The 23,334-nt window shown below is 41.7% G+C and overlaps 1 protein-coding gene and 1 long non-coding RNA gene across 5 annotated transcripts in view; one reads left to right on the top strand and one right to left on the bottom strand.

Annotated features, from left to right (window-relative positions):
* LOC142830766 (uncharacterized) overlaps nucleotides 1–18,074 on the top strand; it is a 74,723-nt gene extending 56,649 nt beyond the window's left edge. The window contains exons 2-4 of the long non-coding RNA XR_012906228.1: nucleotides 8,865–8,951; nucleotides 16,241–16,304; nucleotides 17,937–18,074. This is a non-coding gene — a long non-coding RNA (uncharacterized LOC142830766). The remainder of the gene's footprint in view (nucleotides 1–8,864; nucleotides 8,952–16,240; nucleotides 16,305–17,936) is intronic.
* PLS1 (plastin 1) overlaps nucleotides 1–23,334 on the bottom strand; it is a 91,265-nt gene that overhangs the window by 52,502 nt on the left and 15,429 nt on the right. For 2 of the 4 annotated variants that reach the window (XM_006123987.4, XM_075937660.1), the window contains exon 2: nucleotides 435–540. In XM_006123987.4, the coding sequence (XP_006124049.1) occupies nucleotides 435–504 (70 nt within the window). In that variant the 5' untranslated portion in view covers nucleotides 505–540. Of the gene's footprint in view, nucleotides 1–434; nucleotides 541–14,584; nucleotides 14,688–15,747; nucleotides 15,764–23,334 lie in introns of those variants that run through there. The other 2 variants (XM_075937659.1, XM_006123988.4) reach the window with 2 other exon arrangements.

Genomic DNA, 23,334 nt, shown 5'->3' with positions numbered 1-23,334 from the left:
CAAACCGGATCCAGCCCGCAGGCTGGAATTTGCCCACTCCGGCACTAAAACATGTAAGCAAAAGAAAAAGGAAATTGTCAGTTGGTATTAGGCCCAAAACCTTATACTAAAATAAAAGTTTTCAAGCATCTTATTTAGATCAGCTAAAATAGAATTTTATTTTAATTTCAACATTTCCCAGTTATGTTTAAACCTTTAACATTATGGCAATGGGCTAGTGCTAAAAAGTAAATAAATAGAAATAGTGAAAATTCCTTCATTTTCCTAACTTCTTAGGGGTTATTAGCAACACATGTAAGGGACTATGGTATTATTAAACATTCAACATTCAATGGTTAATGTTATACCATCCCAGTAAGATATTTTTAAAGAAACTGTATAACTTCATATTGTTCATGGCATGCAGATTATTTTCTTATGTCTAGAAAACACACCTATTTTACTGAATGCTTCTCTCAGTTCTTCCAGCTCTTCACGAGAGATTGTAGTTGTGTTGTTTTCCATCTTGACAAAACAGCAGTTGTTTTCAATTCCTTATACCTAGCAGTAATAAATGGGCAATGTTACAATAAGTATCAATTACAAACGGGCACTTTACTTAGTTGTTGAAATGTTCTAGGCATAAGAGGTACCCTCAAGATTATCACGGAGGATTGCCCCACCTATGCCTAATAATAGAACTTTTGAGAATGTCAAACATTTAGCACTTTTCTCTGTTGTAACAATGACTAAGAATTTACAATAGCAACACCTATTTTCACACACCCTGCATTTTCTCTTTGCATAGTTTAAACATGTACTTATGTCCGAGTGCTTTTCGTTGAACAATTTTTCATTATGAAACAGCATCTAAATTTTACAAACCTCAAGCTACAGTATAACTCATTTTCAGCTACAACAGGTTATCAGTGTTTATCAATAACTGGCTCAGCCCTGCAACGCACTGAGCACTTTGAGCGTGATTGCAACAAAGTGCTTAACTTCCATGAGGTGTCTTATATGCTGAATGTTAAACTTATGCTTAAGAGCTTTGTTTCAATTTGAGCCAGCATGCTCAGCCTTCACAGGGTTGAACCCTAAAAAAGGGATTATGATGGATAGGCTGTGTAAAAAAATCTTAAATCTGACAAAATCCCCATCCATATCCGGGCACCCTCTGATTCTAACTTTACCCTTCCTGCATGGAAGAAGGTGGGCATTGGCCTCCTCCATAGCACCATTCCACTTTTGTTCCAGATCCCACTGAAGATGCTTTGTGTAGTCTAGGGTTCACACTGAAGAATGAAAGAAGGCTGGGTAGTTGTGGGACAGGCCCACTGATTATTCCATGGAAAGACAGTACAGTCTGGGACTTCGCTATTTTCCATCTTCCCCTCCCCCTGCAATCATACTTGAGAGATACCTGCAGACATGACGAGTTCCGGGTAGTCTGGCTCCAATCAAGCTTCCTGCCAGGTACATTGGATTTGCCATAAATCAGGGGGAGCTCTATGGATTGGGGTGAGCCTTGTAGCCAATTCCATGGAAGACCAAACACAATTCTCACAGGTGATAAACTCTGTGAGGGATCCTCTCTGAAAATTCCTCTATCCACACCCACACACCCAGATTCCAGATTTTAATAGAAAAATGGATAATTTAGACCCTTCTTATTAAGGCCACATTTTCATAAGAGTCTTGTCCTCTTCTCTCAATATTCAAAGCTATATTTGTACCGTAACTGCGCAATATACAAGACCCATTGCTTCAGAGAAATTCAGGCTTTAGGACCACCCATCTTCTTGTAGTGCTCTCTACATGCAGCTGTTAGCAGTCCTTACAGGCCAAGCTGTCCCTACAACTAAGTAATGAATCTTTCATTTTAATTAAAGAAAGAGAAAAATGAAAGATTTGTATCTTATTCAAGCTTGTCCAGTACATCAAGACTGCAATGTACTAAGGATTGAATGCAGGTTTTATTTAGGTTATTAATAATCTTCCTTTCATTTTGGTGGGACCAGGATTTGCCATAATAGTCAAATTCAGAACTGCTATAATCAATTGCACATCCATTACAAGTGCACACAAATAACGATTAATGTCACTAACTGTACTCTTTCCTCACAACTGCAATATGTCTCAATGAACAGGACACTGGCTTCAATGTCCAGATCTGCCACTGACCTGCTGTGTGTTATTAGGCAAGTCACTTCACAAATGTGTACCTCAAACCCCAACCCTGACATCTCTAGGCTCCTGCCCCGAGCCCCTCACATCCCCAAAACCATGCTTCAACTCCTACACCCGCCTATACACATCACTAGCCCCCTCTGCCCTGAAGGAGCCAGGCAATACCAGGTAAATCTTCTAATATAAATAATAATAAATATAAAGGAATGTAAAGGAATCAGAATTTGGTTTATATAAAATACAAATTTGCCTGACGTTGCTTGGCTCCTTAATTTTTGTTTTTCTTCATTTAAATTATTGCTCAAGGGGGGGCTGGGGATGAGGGGTTCAGTATGCAGGCTGAACTGGGTAGCAAAGACTACCCAAGCCTTCCCTAATTGCAGCAGTTTGGGACGAGGTGAGAAGCACCTCTCCATGGCTTCCACAGCTCCAGCAGGCATAGCCTGCAGAAGGGTGCATGTCTCTCATCTGGGGCAGGTCCGAGTTTGTCTGCCCCCTTCACTCCCAAGCTAGAGTAAGAAATACAGCAAACTGCACTTTCCCCTTGGTCCCTGATGAAGGGGAACAACCAGCATTGTGAGAAGTAATCCCATTCTAGACCCAAACTATTTTCCTGGCACAAGCGAGCCCTACCTTGCCTTAAGTTATGATAAGAGGAAGATGTATACTAAATTCAGTAGTCCTACCTCTTACCATTTAGGAATTCTTGACCAAATAAATGCTCTTTATATATGAATGAGAATGATTCCTATCCATCTAAAATCCTAATCACAAAAATAAGTTCTTCGCCTGTTTTAACCACTTAAATTTCTATCCCATCCTATTTTCTCATTAAAGAAGCAATAATGAATGAGTTTGTATGTCCAGATTATGGCCACTTAGCTATTCTCACCTTTATGTGATTGTGGTTAGCAGCAGCAACTCTATGGGCAATCTGCCTATTGCAAACGGTCAGATAGATTCCTCTCGCTAAGAAGGAGGGATGCCTGAAGGAGAGGCCTCTGAGGCTTTGTCTTCTCAGCCAAAAAGAATATATATATTTTTTAACTTTGGAAATACCAGATGTGTTAGCTATGCTGCAGTGGAGACAAGGCACTTCAGTTTTATCACAAGTAAACAAGACAAGGTCGACCATGGGCAGGGTGCGTATCACTTAGCTAACTCACAATAAACACTGCAAATGCCTTTTCTCCACTCAGGAATTTACAGTGAGATAATTATCCAGGGTTAAATTATCTCACTGTAAGAACACCACCTTTGTGACATGGAAGCCTGATATGCTGCACTCTGTTGTGGGGTGTGTTTGCCCCACCCCACCAATAATTAAGAAAGGAACTAGTGCCAAAGACTCACTCTTGCTGTGAGTCATAACCCATGGGTCTATATAGGATCACCAGGCTCCACCTAATGCCTTACTTGTATTTAGAACCAGGATTCCTTAAAGCCCAGCTCAAATAGAAGGCTCCACCCTTGTCCCCAATTGGTGGAATTTCAGAACTCCTGATATTCACATTTTACATTATAATGGAATTGGAAGGAGGCGTAAAATATATTTTGGAATCTATTCAGACTTCTCCAGGCCAAGTTGTGTTCTGTCTCATTTATTCATTATGCTTGTGTTCGGATTCATCACGTTTTCCTAATGCTGGCCTGATGTTGTCAATATGCTAATGTTCCTCACATTTATAGCACCTATCATGAGTAAGAGGAGCCAGAACACACAGTTGAAAACCCCCCAGATATTTTTCACATTTTTACAGTATGTATTGGAATCTATCATATTCAGAGGGCATTTATGTAGGTTGGACAATGGGATTTAGCCCATCCATGGAGACAAGTAACACCTCAATGGTAAAAAAATTGTTAAAATGTTAAGTGATTATGACATGGCTCCATCTGAGACTATGGTCTATTTTAACTTACGTATGTGTCTGTATTATATGCATATATGTGTTATATATTTTATATGTATTCTTACCATCACTTTATTTAACAAAAATAATTAAGGATAAAAATTGACCAAGTTTAGGTGAAGACATCTGTAGTATCTATACTGAAGCTAGTTGCTGTATCTATTTAAACTGCTAGAATTTTTTTGGTTGGTTGTTTGCTTGTTTCAATATTGTTTCTTCCAATGCAAAGGCATTTTAATTTTTTTAGTGCAGGACACTCAAGGCCATTTTCTGTTGTTGTCTATATACAACTTCGTTATTGATGTAAATGGAATTATGCAGCCACTGACGGTACCAAAGAAAGAACCTTTGATGAATGAATGAGGAAGGAACACTCACAGGAAGTGCTGGAAGGCAAAAAAAACCCCAAAAAACTCACAGGTCTTTGCTGCAGATATAGTCATATGAGCAATCTTACAGCTCAGACTACTTGAGTAAGTAAAGGATGCAATACTGCTTGAGTAATATGACGAGTGCAAGAAGGCCTCTGAATGCAATACAAAAACAAACAAAAAAATGTATGCAGGCACTACCTCCAAGCTTATGTTAGCAATTGACTGTTGGTGAGTGTAAATAAGAGTATTTTTCTTAACCATTTGTCTGGAATCACTATTGTATATAAAGAATGTGTCTGGTATGTTCTGCATAAATGTCTGGGTCTTTTAGAGTGAAGGTGTTTTAAATTTTGTATGACATTAGATAAAGTGAAAGCATTCTTAAAGCCTTGTTTTGGCAATATACAACCAGATCCTGCTCACTATACTTGGATGTGGTCCTGTGTGAGGATTTAATATATACAGGCAGTCCCCGGGTTACGTACAAGATAGGGACTGTAGGTTTGTTCTTAAGTTGAATTTGTATGTAAGTCGGAACTGGTACATATTGTAGGGGAAACTCTAGCCAAACATTTCTCCAGAGCTCAGTTTTATTCTCCCACACCTCACTTCCCTCAGTCCTTTATTCTCAAGCTGAGGTGTCTGCTGAGAAAAGCCACTCCGCGTCTCCCTGGTCTGCTGGGGGAGTGGAGGGGGCGCTAGCTTCACATCTCCCTGGTCTGCTGGGTGGAAGCAGCTAGTGCGGGGTTGCCTCACCCCGTTTGTAAGTAGGGATCCGATGTAAGTCGGATCCATGTAACCCGGGGACTGCCTGTATATGCAGCCACTGATATTATATATTATTAAATCCTCACACAGGACCACATCCGAGTAAAGCGAGCAGGATCTGGTTGTATATTGCCAAAACAAGGCTTTAAGAATGCTTTCACTTTATCTAATGTCATACAAAATTTAAAACACCTTCACTCTAAAAAAGCCAGAAGTGCAGAGGAAGAGTAGCCTGGTTAGATGCCTGAAGAAGCTTCACACAATCTGAAGAGAAACCAGAGTTTCTGGTAACACTCACATTAAACTAAACCTTAAAATAAATACAAAATATAGATGAATGTAAAGATTAATTTTTAAAATTCAAGTGCCCAAGGAAACTTAATGGCCAATGAAAGAGCAATAGTGATTGGGACAGTCCTTTCAAGAGCAGGTTAGGACGGGCTTGCACTGTGCAGATCTCTTTATACAGCACAAGGCAATATTATTTTGCATATATACCCAAAGGACGTGTGTACATGAGTACTGGGTAAATCCCCAAGCTGAATCCACCACATTGAGCTGATTTCAGTCTGCATCTGTAGCTTGATGTGGCTAGAAAATGCTTGAGGGCCTGGCATAGCCAGGACAGGGTGAGGAAGTCCAGGCTGGTTCAATGTGACCTCAGTATATCAGGTGGCGCCCCCAAAAGAGGGGTCCAACCAGTCACAGCAACACAGTGAGCAGGGTCACGTCCACAGCTTATTACTCTGAGACGCTGATGGTGATTTTAATTGAGTTTGAAGTGTGCTGGCTAAAGAACGGACAAAGTGCTCACTGGTTATTTTCTAAAGCTTCAGAGGGGTAACCGAGTTAGTCTGTAACAGGAAAAATTTAAAAAAAAAACCAACAAATACACTAGTAGCACCTTAAAGACTAACAAAACATGTAGATGGTATCATGAGCTTTCGTGGGCGCAACCCACTTCTTCAGCTGACAGGAGCCATTTTCAGTTATTTTCTGTTTGCTTATTTTTGACAAGGGAAGTAATAACAGAGTGAGGAATCCCAGGCTGATGGAACAAGCAGGTTCAATGGGATCCCAGCAATTCAGGTGGCATTCCAGAGAAGGATGGGGTAGGGGGTCCAACTTGTCATAGTCTGCTCACAGCTGTTTGTGTGGAAAGAGAAGATGGATTTGTGAGCCCAGTCATAGCAAGTTCTAATAAAAAACTGCTCATCTCACTGGGATTTCAAAATTAAGCCTGGAAACGTGCAAGTGTATTCTATCTTGAGACGGGTGAACTTTGCATTGACAGATAGCAGTCTGTTTGATGGTGGTGTTGCTTTAGTGCTCTGGCGGCTAACAATTAAATCTTCTTCAATTGGGATAATGTATCTCCACAATCAAGCCCTTCCTAAAGGCTCACTTCTCCTGCTAACCTCACAGTAATTAATAGTCATTCTGGGCTTGTCATTTCTGTCTATGCTGGGCCTCATTCATAGCTGGCCTATGACCACTTTGCACCAGTTAAACTGATACAAAGGGGCTGAAGGGCAGGTGTAAAGGCCCCGACAAATACCTCCACCATGACAAAGAAGAAAAAGAGGTGAGAAGAGGCATGGCCAGGGTGATTCCACACCCCTGGTAGGGACGATATATGTTGCAACTGGAGTACAAGTTAGGGATGCTCTGCCTGTGTTCCTGTATCTTGTGCCAGGGACTGAATAAGCCTCTGAAGCCTTGGAATAGTTGTGAAAGCACATATTGCTTCCTATCTGTCCTTGCACCAGCCCTAGTGCCAGTGCCAGGAAGCATGTACCTTTCTGCCAAATCCAGGCCCTCTACTCATTAGGCACCAGGCCTGGCCGAAGCTCTACTGCTTGTATCATGCACCCAGGGTGTGGCTTGAGTGCACAGGGGAAGACACCATCAGTGGAGAGTTTCTGGAGCTATCCCCATATGGTTGAGAGAGCTATTTGGTGCCTCCCTGATAATCCTGGCGTGTACTTGGCTGAGTGACAGCTCTGAAAACAGTAAGACCACCAAACAGCATTTCATGTTCATTTTTCCACCCACCACTGGATCTGCCAAAATAAATAATAAATAATAATAATAAAAGAAGAGCTGTGAGTTGGCAAGAGAGCCCATAGTTTCTCCTCTCCCTGCAGGCAATTGGCGATTTGCTTTTTCCAGCTCTGCCCTACCCCGTGTTTCAAATTCATCTGCCTGCTTGTAAAGCAGCAGCTGCCTTTCTAACTATAATGGACATGACAAATGCTGCCTGCAGAGCCCATTTTCTTTTGTGAGTGTTCTTTTTGTCTGTTGCTAAAGACACACCTCTCCTAAGCCAAGTGCAAATATCCAGTCATCCTCATTATAGCTTTGTATCCTTCCTGTTACAAATCGGAGGCAGGCTAACAATGCTCCAAATGAATGTTGTTCAGAAAAACTACAGCTTCTACATTAAGTATTGAACATTTTATGCTACTGGTATTTACAAAAAATGCACAGAGAGGCTTCTGTCTCTATATTTTGAGGCTTTGAGACCGCAACTGCTGTGTTGTTTACTACAGTATTGTACTTTAACCTTTGATATCCAATGTTTCAGTTTACTTATTCTTTATTAAGCTGAGATCTGAGTCAACTAAAGATTTTATGCTTTCCTAAAAAAAGGTAGTTTCTAGCCAGCAATGAGATCATTACAAGGCCAGTTTTCAGAGGGATTTCACACTAATCTTGAGTATAGCTTGTGCAGTGGGGAGCCATACAGATTGTTAGTACTGTATTCAACACATGTATTAAAGCTCTAGGGTGAAATTCTGGCACCATTTAAAATCAGAGATTTGCCATTTTCTTCAGTGGAGCCAGGTTTTCATCCTGATGAAGATTGGTACTAGGCACTGTCCAATAAGAACACTAGGTCTATTCAAATAAATTGTGTTGCAATGGGACCCAAAAAGAAATAAAAAGGGGAGGGGGGGAAGTTGTGCCATTTTGCTTTTACATAGTATACAAATGAGGATTTTTGTTTCAAGAATGTTGTATGGCAAAGCTTAGCTCCTATATAGCCCGGAAGACTATAGATACACGTATGTGGAAAAAAAACCTCCTAAAAAAGTCTGTAGCATTAAGACTCAGAGTCCCGGTTAATTGACTCAAGCTTATGGTAAGGAGCTAAAAGTAAGTGTAGATATTTGGGCTCAGTTTGGACTTTGTCTGGAGTCTGGTTTCAGAACCTGATTCCAAACACCCATACTGGTATTTCTAGCTCTGCAGCATGAACCCAGTCAGCTGACCCAGGCTCTGAGACTTGATGTGGTGGGTTTTTTTTGCAGTGTAGACAACCTCTGATAACAGGAGAGTTAGTGAAATGACCACATGTGCCAAGGAAGTAAAAGTTGAGCAATCAATAGAAGAAGAGATTTTGTTTAATGTTTAGAACTCTGTTTTGCTTTTGTTAATGTCTACTTAACTTCAATTAAGTATTTGTGAAAGATTCAGCACTGGAACCCTTAACGTAAAGGGTCAAAGCTAACGTACAGGAGCAGTGGAACTGGGGTAGCCACAAGGGTTACTGCTCCCACAGTGGAAATACAGTGGGAGCTGCTCTCTGTTTTCACCCTCATCCATCATTCTTTACTCAGCTGCTTCATACACTCAGGTGCAGTGGGGCTCCACATCTGCTAAGGAGAAAGACAAGAGCAGGATCCACAGAGGCTGGAATGTCTGATGCAGTGCTGGGAAGCAGGTAGGAGCCATAATGACTGGGCTGAGTCTCAGTAGTTCAATGTGCTTCTCACACAGAGCATCCTTCCATTTCTATCCTTGACACCCTGACTGTCCCATAATCTCCAGAGCCTTCACTCCAACTTCCTGCCTGCCAGGATTATTATGGTTCTTGGGATGTTCAGGTTTCTCTATGCAACTCTGCTTCCCCATTCAAAACAAACTTCTGCTGCCTCTGTAACAATACAGATCCCTGAGAGCTCACAGGAGGCCCTACAGGATAACCAGAGAAGCCTGGAATTATTTGTGTTCTTACCATAAATTAAAAAAAAAATCAGATAATCAGAAAAACTGGCGCGGCACGGTGCGAGATGGCCGGCAAAGTGGTGCTTCACTACCGCACCACGAATGCTGGCGGGGCACAAGCCGGGCCAGCCAGTGAGGTGGTGGTACATCCCCATGCCACGGATGCCTGCATGGGGTGGTGCGAGTTGGCTCCTCCCCCCAGGTGCTGCTGCACATGCTCCATCCAGGCACCAGGAGCTTTAAACGCTGGCAGTTTGGGAGGTGAAGGGGGCAGCTGCAGGGAAAGAAGCAGTGCTCCGCTGAGGAGAGAGGTGCCTCCGGGCAGAGTCAGAGCAAGAGGCGGTTCAGCTTCTGCCCTGCCGGTAGAACCCGAGCCCAAAGACCCAGAGGAGCCTCCATCAAGGAGAGTACTCGGGATCAATGCACCCCTTCCTCAGAGATTGCCACAGGGCTGGCGGGCTGACGAGGTGAGGAGGGGGTTGCCAGTGGAAGGGACTGAATGGGAAAATGTAGCGCGGGTAGGAAGTGGCCCAGGGCAGGGTGGCAAAAACCTGAGAGGTTGACGGGTTTCGTTATCGTGACCCCCGTCAACCAGATGGAGGCGATTGCCCTCCCTTTAGGGCCCTGGGCCAGGACCCGAGAGTGTGGGTGGGCCTGGGTCCCCCTACCCCCACCTGGGGATGGATAGTGAAAACCCCTCCCCTCCCAGTGATAGGGCTGGGACAACTGAGACTTGAACTTATGGGGTTACTTAGACTTTACTAACATAGTGAGGCTGAACTGTGGACCCTGGGTATTGACCCGGAGGGGTCAAGGGTGAAGGGTTGTTGTGACGCCCACACGGGAGTTGACCCAAGGCAGGGCCACTGGTTGCCCAGGGCAAGGTGGGAATTCCATGAGTGGGGCTAGAATAATAGAGGAGTCAGACCCAAAGGGCAGGCCTTGTCTCATGGTGCCGTGGCCCAAGGGCGACTTCCTGACATCTGCATTACTCCTGTGGGAATTCTGAACCACTGTGCAATGAAGAATTTTGCAGAAATTTATGTTGTGCATGTAGAATTTCCTTTCCCCCATAGATATGGGGTGCAGAGCTTCTGTCCGCCACCTGGGGGCTGCTGGAATAGGCAGAGCCCAGGTCACACATAGAAGACACTGTTGGGGGAGAGGGAGGGAGCTAAGAGTGCTCCTGGAAGCTACAGTTCCCAGCGTGCCCTGAAGGAAGGGATGGTAGTGTGCAGGAAAACCTTGGTACTAGTGTTGCCACACATCCAGTTTTCAACTGGAAAATGTCAGGTTGAAAAGGACCCCAGGAGGCTCTGGTCAGCACCACGGACAGGGCCAAAGTCTGGATGGCAGCACAGAGGGGCTTAAGTAGGTTCCCCTGCCCACCCTGGCTCCATATAGTTCCCAGAAGCAGTAGGCATGTCTAGCCCCTAGGTACATGAGTAGCCGCAAGGCTTCACATGCTGCCCCTGTACCATGCACCAGCTCTGCAGCCCCCATTGGCCAAGAATCAGTTTTTTAATCTCTCTACTCCTGGGAGAATGTGTGAGAGTGTGTGTGTTACAGACATACTTGCTGACAGGTATTTTGAAACAAATTACCAAAATAATTGAAACTAGCATGATGATGTTGTTTTATTTTGACTAATAAAATTAGCAGAATTTTTAATTTTTTGGGCACAGAATTCCCTCAGGAGTACTATGCACATCATAAAGAAGCTAAAATCCTCAAACCTCCAACCACTTTGCAGAGGAATCCTGAGGTTACATTTGAAAGAGAAAGTACAGGCCGTCCCCGGGTTACGTACAAGATAGGGACTGTAGGTTTGTTCTTAAGTTGAATCTGTATGTAAGTCGGAACTGGCGTCAGCCGCTGCTGAAACTGATCAGTTTCAACCGTGGCTGAATCTGGATGCCAGTTCTGACTTACATACAGATTCAACACAAGAAACCCTGGCATCACCAAGTCAGCTGCTGCTGAAACTGATCAGCGGCTGATTCCAGGAAGCCTGGGGCAGAGCAACTCTGCCTGGGGCTTCCTGTAGTCAGCCGCTGATCAGTTTCAGCAGCAGCTGACTTGGGGACGCCTGGGGCAGAGCAGCTGGGGTGCTGCTGGGTTGCTCCAGCAGCGCGGCTCCTCGGCTCTACTGGAGTAACCCAGCAGCACCCCAGCTGCTCTGCCCCAGGCGCCCTGATTCAGCCGCTGCTGAAACTGACCAGCAGTGGCTGAATCAGGACGCCTGGGGCAGAGCAGCTGGGGTGCTGCCGCGTTGGTCCCCCAGCTGCTCTACCCCAGGGGTAGGCAAGAAAAGCCTCGTCTGCTGGGGGGGGGGGGCACTAGCTGCACCCCCCCCCCAGCAGACCAGGGGGACAGGAGCAAAGCCGCGGAGCACGCCCGCAGCGGGACAGCCCAAGCGCGCCCAGGCTGTCCTGCTGCAGGCGTGCTCCGCAGCTTTTCTCCTGTCCCCCTGGTCTGCTGGGGGGGTCCAGCAAAGCTGCTGGACTCCCCCCATCAGACCAGGGACACCAGAGCAAAGCCACCGCCTGGTCGGGGACTGCCTGTAGTAGTTATCTATTCCACCATAATTTATGACATGAGTGTAAACATAACACTACTAAACAGCTAAAAGGAATTTTGCAAGGATGACTGACACTAATTATTCTCTTTAGACATGAGACTAGAAAAGGATATGATATTAGATTGCAGCAGCAATTGGGGAAATGCTAATTAATATAGTAAAAATCCATGGGAACTACAAAACAAGTTAAGCAGAAGAACAAGTCAGTAAGAAACTTACTGAATTCTTACAATGTTATTACTCAGAGACAACAGTGTGCTAGCAGCAGAACCATCACTGAAAGATTAGACAAGGCCCCTGCTCCAAAGAGATTACAGCCACAGGTACCTTGACTGGAACTATTCATGTCTTGCCATGATACTCAAGAGGAAAGGAGGATTTAGGTTAGCCAAGTCAATCCTTTCACCATGCAGAATGATGAATGACAGCAGAAGAGTCACTGGAGGTCCATACCCAACAATAGGAATCTATAAATGGCGAAGTTCAGTTTTTTAGTGTTGAAATTTTCAGCTTGACACAAATGAAGGACAAAAGTAGCCTGTTAGTTTATGAACACTGCTGATAACACACAATAGTCTCGGTTAATATAAATTGTTGAAGACTGGAGAAATTTCACATGGATTTTAACACTGGGGGAACTGGGCATCATATTGGCAGATGTCATTTACATTGGAAATAATTCACATAATAAAGGATTCCTTGAGCTTTCATAACATGTAGCCTAATGGGATGTTAGCACTGAACGTAGGAGTCCTCGGACAATGTGTCTGTCCATAATGCAGCTGCACTTTAAAGAACAAGTAGGATGCTTGGATACATTTAAAAAGAGAGTAAACCACACACAAAATAAATATGTAACAAAATATTATTCAATGGGATCCTTGTCCTTGGAAGAGTGCATCCAAATTTGATTCGCTAATATTAAGACAACCGAAAAAGTCAGTAAAGGATACTAGATATGTGTTAAGATTAGGGATATAAGAATTTCACTGGTTAACCAATAAGCTCATGCTTATCAGTTACAATTAACAGTTAAACTCTGCATGGGGCTGATGGCAGCCAGCAGCCCTGGCAGCCCCGCTGGGCCAGCAAAGTGTGGGGCTGGAAGTCTACAGCTAGCAGCCTCATGGGGCTATCAGCCCTGGCAATACCTTTGCAGAGCCAGGAACCAGCAGCTTTGGCAACCCCAAAGGGCTGGGAGCTGACAGCCCTAACCATGTAACCCACGGATTTGTTTATATGTTACACAGTTAAATTTTAATTCATTTTTATATCCCTGTTTGAGATATGTATGTAAGACACAAACATTGGGGGCATTTTGATAGAAAAGGAGATGAAGAGACACAAATAATACGCAAGTACAAACTGACAAGCTAAGTATTTATAGTCTTTCATGTAGTATAAGAAGATATTCAGTGCAATTAAAAAGCAATGCCATAACAGCTGATCAAATATGAGGCTTTAAGATACAAATTAAACAAACATGGAATTTTCCCATCTGTTGCATGCACAGCATTATGAAAGCAGACAGATACATTGAGAGTGGGAGGGTTCGTGTGTTTCTCCTTCTTCCTAAGCATTATATATTGGTTTCTATTGGAGGCAGATTAGCCAAATTAATTAAAATGATTCATGACAAATGTTGTTTCTATCAACAAAACGTATTTCTTAAGCTGCATGAGTGACTGAAATCCACATACAACAGTTATTCATTCTTCAGCACAGCAATTTTGAGATGTATAATATGATCAACATTTTCCATTTTACTCAAGTCACCTTTAAAAGTAAACATGGGTGGGTCAGGGATTAGTACAGTAAAGTCAAACAATGACCTTTCTAAATTAGAGATCACAGTTTAGGGACCTGATTTCTTATCTCACATACATTGTATAACTGGAGGCAGCTCTACTTGAATTTTACCTTAGAGAGATTCCAGTAATTAATGATTGTTACACCAGAATCAGGCCAATTTATACAAACAGGCAAACAACCCTTTTAAAAAGCTAGCTTTTCACTTATCCAAAATGCCTCAAGTCTCCTTTGCCTGCTAAGTACATAAAACAGCTATGCAAATTCATCAGGTGTATCAGTTTGCACAGTTTCCTTAGCATACATCATTCAAGAGGATCTCAGCACACACATGCTTTGTATTGTTGTTTTCAGCTTCAGTAAGGAAACACTGCTATAAACAGGCTGTATACTGCAGCAGGGCCAACACTAGATAACATTTCAGAAATACTATTGCAGGCAGAGCTTGTAGTGATTATAGTTAAGATTGTCTAAACACTCTGCATAATAAGACTCTGTTTTCAACTGCTTATAAATTTGTCAATATTTAACCATTTTGGCTGAAATTTTTCATGTTGGTTGTCTGTCTTAGGCTGAATTTTTAAAGGTTTTAGCATAAGTGGTTTAGCTGTCTACACTGCGGCGCTATTTCAGGATATTTCTGGTATCCGGAAATAACATTTTCCGCATCTTGACAGCATACCCGTTATTTCAAAATGTAATCAAAATAATGGGTGTGTTCGTCTGACGTCCCAGTAAACCTCATTCTGTGAGGATTAAGGAACTTGTCAGAATAACAGTCTATTTCAAAATTTGGCACTGTGTAGACTCTCTCGAAGTAAGCTTGAAATAATGAATAGCTTATTTCGAGCTAACACCACAGTGTAGATGCACCCTCTGAGAATAGATTTAGAGGAAAATACATATATTTTCTTACTTTGGAAAAACAATGTAACTGTTTCACTGAGAAGCTCTATTACCTCTATGCTTTGGAGCTTGGCTGTAGAGTCACTCAGGAGTCAGATGTGCCCAGTGCTATCCCCATGAAAGTCCATCCAGATTTAGCTGAGTTATCATAAGCCTCTGAAAAAAAATCACTCTTTGCACTTAACTACTGTAATTCCCAGGTCCTTGTATAAGAACTGACACTAAGCTAGTCAGTAACAGCGCACAGGATTCTTCTATCATACTGCACAAGAGGCAGGTACTTTTTGCTCAGAACAAGGTATTTTATAGTCAGATTAATTTTCTGTACAAAACATGAATTTTCCCTGGTTCCTTGGCATCATACAGCACAATTTACTCTGCTAAGTTGATTTTACAAACCTTTAGAGGTTTCCTGCAAAATGGGACAATATGGCCCTTTATCTGGAGCAACTTCTTCTCAGTAGACAATTCTGAGAAGTCTGAACTTTGCATTTTACTTAATGAAATCTTTGACACAGCGAAGTGCTCTGAATTGTTTTATGTTTTTATTGATACAAAATGCATATATCACATCATTGCAATAAATGTTTTAAATAGCTAAAAGGAACCAAACAAATCCAAATGGCTTCTTCCCACTACCTAAAACTATTATTGCTCTAAACAGTGTCTCTCACCCTGCTAATGTTAATAGGAATTTGGTGTGGGTGAGTAGTAGTTAAAAAAAAGCTCCTGAATTTATACAGGTCTTAAAAGCAATTTCAAAAAAAATCAGGAACTATTTACAGGCCTCTTTAAAACTTTGAATGTGTGACGTTATGAGGTTACGATACCATAAATGATCTGAAAATATTTATATCAGATAAGATAGAGGGACTGAGGAAGGTGCAGAAAGGGTAAATTAACCTTTTCTAAGTCAATGAAGTCTCTTGTTCAGGAGTGGGGTATAGTTCCTATCCAGGTTAAAAAAAATAAAATAAAAAAAAATCAGCAGGTAGAAACCATTATGGTAATTAACTAGTTCCCTTGCTGACCACTTTTTGAGCTACAGTTGCTCTTTGCAGTACCTTCAACTTCCAGCGCAAGAGATTTTCTACCAAATTTGTGCCCATAACCTCCTGCGTTGCTGAACAGAAGCCAATGCAAATAGCAAAGTGATTATGGCCCAAAGTGTTGTCTCAGGGATTTCTGCTATATGAAGATAAATGAATTAGCATACCTGTATTAGTTGACAGCTAAACAGCACCGAAAAATTATTGTTCAGATATATGTTAAAAAAATCAAATCAACTGTCAATCTTGTACAGAATGATTCCAAATAACTTGTCCCCAAACAATGTTTGAAAAAAAATGGAGTATGTTAAAGGATCTGCCAACTCTTGATTTTATCATAGACCTTTGCCTTGGTAAAAGTCCAAACTACTCTGTAGGTGTGGTAATTAACCTCAGTCAGTAAGAGTCCAGAGAAGGAAAATGAAAGTGCAAATTCAGTAAGAAGCTGAACTTCTTTGCCTTTTAAAATGCAAAATAAGGTAATTTATTGTTATCTACAACTTTAACAATCAATTTTTAAACTGTCTTTATATTTGTTTCTTTTTCTTACAACAAATAGTTATTGTCATTTTATCAGGTGAAGATTTACAAAAGGTGAAAAGAATAAAATGGCAAAATGAAACATCTACATTATTCCACTTCTGGCTTTGTATATACCAGGTTATCAGAGATCACCAGAACTGGACACAGTATTCCAGAAGCAGTTGTGCCTCAGCCAAATAAGGTAACATAACATCCCTACTTCTACTTGCTGTTCTTTTATACATCCAAAATCACATTAGCCTTTTTGGGTCATATCATCATATTGGGAGCTCATGTCCAGATAATTAACCATGATTGCCAAGCCTTTCCCAGGACAGAGTCCTCCACCTATAAGTATGGTTACTCAAGTGCTTCCTTGTCTCTTCAAACAAGTAGAGCTCTCCTTTTCCCACTAAGAAATCCTCTAATCCCATTGACCATCAGCCCACAGTTCTCGTCTTTGCTCTTGTGAATGGCTATGATAGTATACTTCCCCTCCCCAACTTACACTGCGTTCATTCATTTAGAGAGTGTCGAGTGTGCCAGGTTTCAGGAAGTCTCTTTGCCTCCACTCATTCATCCCACAGTGAGGAAAGTGCCTCCTGGCCAGAGCCTGCCTTTGACACCCCAGCTCCTCCCTCTTTCCAACCCTCTGTTCTTCCTCCTGCACCTGTATCCTGTGTAACCCAAACCCTTCGCACTCCTGCTCCTGCACCTAAATCCCTTGCCCCAGGTCACAACCCAAACCCCTGCACTCCCTTCTGCACCCCTACCCCAAGTTACAACCCCCTCCCAGGCCCTGCACCAATCCCTACACCCCTCTTTCAGGTCAGAATCTGCTTCTGCACCCTCTCAGACCCTACACCCCCTTGACCCAAGACCCTTGCCCCAGATCACATTCACTTCCTTCACCCAAACTCCCTCCCTGTATCCCAATTCCTTACCCCAAGCTGCCTTCTGCACCCACCCTCCACCCCATTAATATCATGGAAGAATGTGGCCTTTCACCACTTACCAAATTCTTGGAGTGGCCCCCTATAAAAAAATTATTGCCCACCCCACTGTTTTAGAGTTAACACTGCCACTATGTCCTCAATTCACTCTTTAAACCTAGGATGATCTTACATATCAAGTTTACTGCAATAGTAAAAGTGAGTAAAAGATGGCATGGAAGCCTCAACCCTAAATATCCTTGCTTTGCTCAGTTTAAATTAGATTTATGCAGATGTATCATCATCATGAAGGTGGAATTGTACACATAACTTACACTATATAATGGATAATGAGACAAATCCTGAATTTGTACTTAAGCATTAGCTTCACTGAGATTCCTGCATAACACCACAACTCTTGGAGCTGAGGCTTTTTGAAAGAGACCAGTTATTGTGAGACTCATGAAAAATCATGAGAGTTGGCAACAATGAAAAAGTCTTGACATATAATCAGCTGTTCTACTCACTAGATCACTGGTTTTCAAGCTTTTTTTCTCATGTTACAGTTGAAGAAAATTGTTGATGCCCTTGACCCAAAATAATTTGACTAAAGTGTGGGCTCTGGGGTGGGGCTGAGGATGGGGGCTGAGCTTTGGGCTGTAGGAGGGGACTCAGGCTTTGGGAAGTGGTTCAGAGCGGGGGCACGTGGGACTTACCTCAAGCGGCTCCCAGTCAGCAATGCAGTAGGGGTGCTAAGGCAGAATTCCTTCCCTATCTTGGCACCGCAGACCATGCGGTGCCATGGAAAACAGCCAGCAGCAGGTCCCAGCCAATGGGAGTGCAGAGCCAGTGCTAAGGGCAGGGGCAGTGAGCAGATCCCTATGTATTCTTCCCCCCCACAGGAGCCAAGCCTGCTGCTGACTACTGAGCACAATGCAGTCTGCCATGCCATGATGGACAGGAAGCTTGCCTTAACACACTCACTGATCACCCTGCAGCAATGAGACCCACTGCCTGAGTGACATTCCACAACCCAGGTTGAAAACCACTGCATTAGACCATACTTCATCCTTAAATATCCCATGTCTAACAGTGATGATAAACTGTTTCATCTTACTTAATTCAAATACTCGCCTACCTCTTTACCCCAACACATATATAAAGGAGGAAAGTAATCAAAAAGGGAATGAGAGAAACTGAAGCAAAACACTGACACATTCCCTAAGGTATTTAATACTTGCTATCCAAGTAAGCGATTATCATACTAGATTTCATAATCAATGTTTATTGCTGCTACCAGTAAATTACAATTATCTACTTTTAGGGCTGTATAGATCATCTTTTCAGAACTTCTTACCGGAATGTGAAATCTAGTGAACTACTGCAACTTACTTAATGGTACAGTCAAAGATTACCTGTTTGCAAAAGTTTTTCTGTATTTAAAACATCACTCATTTCTTTCATACCTTTTGCCAAACAACAATCCTTTTCCCTCACCTTCCCAAGCCTCTATTTGCTCTAGATTCAATGCTGTTTAAGAGGTAGAACAGATTGCACCCAAATGTTTTTCACTAGTGCCTTCCATACTAGCCATAACTTCAGAAATTATTTATCCTTTACAACAAAATCATAATGACCCATTTTTTCCTCTTTTTGGGTATGACAATATGAATTTCATTAGCATTAGACATCTTAAAATACTAAAACTATCAGTGAATAAGAGCATTGTAGGGAGTGGGTAGGGGTAGCTCTCATCAATTTTGAAAACTATATGTCTCTTTTTCTAAACATGCCTGATCTCTGTTAGTTTCTGAAGTCCTTAAGTCATTACAATAACTAGAAATCCTGCTGGCAGCCCTGGGGCTAGCTCTTACTAATGAGCTTGTTTTAAGTTCATCACAGAAGTTAATCACATAATGATCACTAAGTATAGTAGTTAAAAAAAAAAAAAAAAAAAAAAAAAAAGAGAGGTCTGCCTCCAGGAACACATCTGACATATACATATATGGAAATTTAATTCATTGAAATTATTGTTAATGCTCAGTAGCAAGTGAATTCACATTGTCAGACAGCTATTGCTTATTATCAGATGGAAATGGCCTTCTGTTATCTTGCTAATTCCTGTCCAACTCTACCTTGTTCAAAAGATTATTAGAAGATTAGACTGATCAGATACTAGACTAACAACCCACCAGGATTTTTCATCATGGAAAATGTATTGGTACTCCCCCCCTCCCCCCCACTGTGAAAGTACATCCTTCCCCTCATTTGACCAATCTGCAAACGAAAGTTAATGGAAATGGCAGAACTTAAAAGTCTAATCTCCTCTGCAGATCTGACAGAGAAATGTTATCTATTATTTAGTTTAAAAATACATTTTTGTTAAATTTGGTTGATTAACAGCATTTGGTGATGAAGAAGTGGAAGAGAAGTTTTACTGCTCAAAGCCCCAGAAGCCAGTTTGTTTGGAACACATATGAAGTTCACTTACCAGTATGGTACATAAATATATAAATTTAGTCCTGGTAAAAGTCTATAAAAATCAGTGTTGCCAAACCTGATTATTTTATTTTGAGTCTCATGATATTTGATGTTTTTTCTAAAAGCCCCAGCTCCACATGGTTAGGTGAGAGAATTTCAGCTTGATTTACAAACAAACAAACAAACCAGTAAGTTTTTAGTCCCCATGAACCATTCTAGAGAAAAAACTTGAAAATGTGGAACTACATTTACACAAACTCAGAAAACAGCAGAAAAAATTATTTCCAAATTGTTCTTTTTAAAAAACTCCCAAAATGTCATAATTCTAAGCAAAGTTGATTTTTTTGTGTCCTGATTCATATTTTTTGAATAGCTATGGTTTGGAAACACTTGTACTTCCAATTGGCATGCCTCGATATTCCTTAGCAGACCAAGTGGCCAATGGGAGCTGCAATCACCTGTACCTGTGGAGGCACAAGTAAACAAGGCATCTAGTGGCCAGGTAGTGGTTTGCCCTTACAAGCCGTGACCAAGTGTTTGAAACCCCCTGCTTTAGGCACCTCCTGGCCAGCAGGACCCTTAGGTATATTCCCTGCCTGCCACATGCTGCTCAAAACTGGTGGCTGTGGGGGTAATGCGCGTGTCTGTACCAAGTGTGCTTGGGGAAGGGGCTCTCCGCTGCTGTCTGCATCACAAGCATGGTTCAAGAAGCTCTCATTGGCTGGTTTCTGGTGCATGGCTCAGAAGCACGTGGCGTGCAGAGGTGAGACAGGCAGGGAGCCTGCGCAAGGCTACTGCTGGTCTGTAGGACAGATCTGGCAGTTTGGCAGGCTAAATCTGGTCCATGTGCTGTATTTTGCCCACCCCAGTCAACATGGAAGCACCACAATGTCACGGCTGCTTCTCTGCTGCTGTGCCACTGTAGCCTTTTAAAGTACAGGTATAATCTAACAAAAATATTAATCTCAGACCATTTTTTAAATTAGTATTTTTCACTGTTAGGCTTACATTAAGAATCTGTTCCCTTTGTGATTTTTTCTCTCTCTCACCATAAGCTAATTTTTTTTTCAAGACAATACTTACTTAAGTGCTAGGATAAGTGAATTTTTGAAAGTCCAGCCATGTGTGTCACAATGGAAATTATTAGGCACTGAGCATTTTGAAAATCTTGCCCTAGTTATGGGTAGTGATGAGTAATGACAACCTGAAGACCTGATCTTGAGTCCTTCTGAAAACCTGGTTTCACTGATTTACTTTTTATAGGGGTGCTTTTGTGCACTGAGTTGCTGATTTTTTAAAAATGGTCATTTGAAGCATTTCTTCTATAGAAATACAGGCTCTTTTATCACTGGCTGAAAGCTTGACTGGTTTCACTGAAAAGCCTGTATATTTTACTGAAGTCTTATTTTAAATCTTCCTCATTGGAAGACAAAAAAAAAAAAAAAAAAAAAAACCACCACAGCTCAAGGATACATTGCAACAGCCATGCAAAATCAGGATGAAAACTACCAGCCTCACAAACTCATTCATCCTTACTGATGCAAGAAACACATCTAATATTTTATACACCTATGGCAAATCAGCAAGTAGAATTTTGCATGGGTGCATTAGAGAGATTATTTTTTGTTTTCCAGCAGCGGAAGAACACTAACCACACAAAACTTTGTTGATCAGAACACAAACTGAAATGCAGTTTTACAATTTTAAAGACTTTTTTGATATTTAAAGATTTTATCGTCAGCCTCCCTGCTCCTTAGTTGCATACATCTACTAAATGTTTATTCTAAATCAAGGACTTAAAATTCCACAATGTGATAAAAGATATGCCTTTTACTTCACCGTACCAATTTTAGAACACTGTACTTATTATAGATCAAATCCTGTAAGCCTGCTACTGAGATCACCCTTACTTTACATTTTAACTTTTCATTCAGCTAAACTTGAATTCTGAGTAATCTAGATAACATACATTTAGAATATCCTTATTTAAAAATAGTCTTTAAAAGTTTAACAGTAAAATATGACAATATATGCAGATTCATACTCTGAATATAATGCTACAACATTCCTCAAAAATAGTCTTTAAAAGTTTAACAGTAAAATATGACAATATATGCAGATTCATACTCTGAATATAATGCTACAACATTCCTCAAGTTTGTAAGACATAATAGTAATAATTGTAGCTTTTTCAAGCTGTCTTTTTTGCTTTTTTAGTTAACTGTATTATTACAATGTTAGAAATGCTAATATAAATCAATCAATAGAACCCAAAAGTAAAGCAAAATGTTTCAACCAAGCACAATAAATTTTACATGACACCTCTTACACACTTTGTAGCGCTTGAAGAAGCAAAGATCCATACATACAAGCAAAGCTAAATTGTACATGAGAGTTCCTCTTGCTCATAAAATAATAAAACATACTTTTCGTTATATTATTGACAACTCAATTCCTCTGTAAGGGCAAGATGTAGTTTTCAAAGAGAGAATCTAGGGGTCATAGGACCACCAGCTAAACAAGAGTCAGTGTGACACTGTTAAAAAAAAAAACCAACATGATTCTGGGATGTATTAACAGGAGTGTTGTGAGCAAGACACGAGAAGTCATTCTTTCATTCTACGCCGCACTGATTAGGCCTCAATTGGCAGGCCCAGCCAAACACTGTGCGGGGCCCACGGCAGCGTGGCTGAGCTGGGTGGGCAGGGTTGGGAGCAGGGCAGCGCAGGGTCCTGAGTGAGCGGCCAGGTGGGTGGGGCCAGGAGCATGGCAGCCTGGGGCCCAAGACAACCACCTCGCTCACCTTGCCCGAGAGCCGGGCCTGTCAATTGGAATATTGTGTCCAGTTCTGGGCACCAAATTTCAAGAAAGATGTGGAGAAATTGGAAGACCAGAGAAGAACAACAAAAAATGATTAAAGGTCTAGAAAACATCATCTATGGGGGAAGGCTGAAAGATTTGGGCTTGTTTAGTTTAGAAAAGCAAAGACTGCGAAGGATCATGATAACAGTTTTCAAGGACCTAAAAGGGTATTATAAGGAGGAGGAAGAAAAATTATTATTATTAATCTCTGATGACTGGACAAGAAGCAATGGCCTTAAACTGCAGCAAGGGTGGTTAGGTTGGATATTAAGAAAAATTTCCTGTCAGGGTGGTTAAACGCTGGAATAAATTGCCTAGAAAGGTTGTGGAATCATAGTGATATTTAAGAGGAGGTTTGATAAACACAGATTGGTGTTTCTCAGAGTGGTTTACAGATCCACTCTGAGAAAGCTGCTGCTGGGCTGCTCTGGTTTGACAACTTACCAGCTCCTCAGTCATGGAGCCTCGGGGCTCCCATTGGTTGTGGTTCACCATTTGCAGCCAAGAGGAGTGGCAGGAAGCAAATGACGAACCACAGCAAATGGGAGCTGTGAGGCTCCATGGCTGTGGAGCTGGTAAGTAAATGAGCCGTAGTGGCTCGGTAGCAGTTCTCACAAAGTGGGTCCACGGACCACTTTGAGAAATACTGATCTAGATGGTGTTTTGCCCTGCCAGGAGCACAGGGGACTGGACTTGATGATCTCTCAAGGTCTCCTCCAAATCTAGTATTCTATGATTCTATGTTGAGATTGAAAATGGAATAAATTTCATGTTTTATTTAAATACAATGTAATGAGTGTAAATTTTAGACTTTTAATTTATAATGTTCTGCACCTAGAGCTAATCCTGGTCCCACTGAAGCCACTGACTTGAATGGTTCCTGGATTAGGCTCTTACAGAGTACTTTTCATCTGAGGATATCAAAATAGATTACATAAGCCAACATTACTATTACCA

The sequence above is a fragment of the Pelodiscus sinensis genome, chromosome 10 (assembly GCF_049634645.1).
Source record: "Pelodiscus sinensis isolate JC-2024 chromosome 10, ASM4963464v1, whole genome shotgun sequence".
Taxonomy (NCBI): Eukaryota; Metazoa; Chordata; order Testudines; family Trionychidae; genus Pelodiscus; species Pelodiscus sinensis.
Note: the sequence above shows the minus strand (reverse complement) of the source record. Positions and strands in the feature narration are given on the sequence as shown.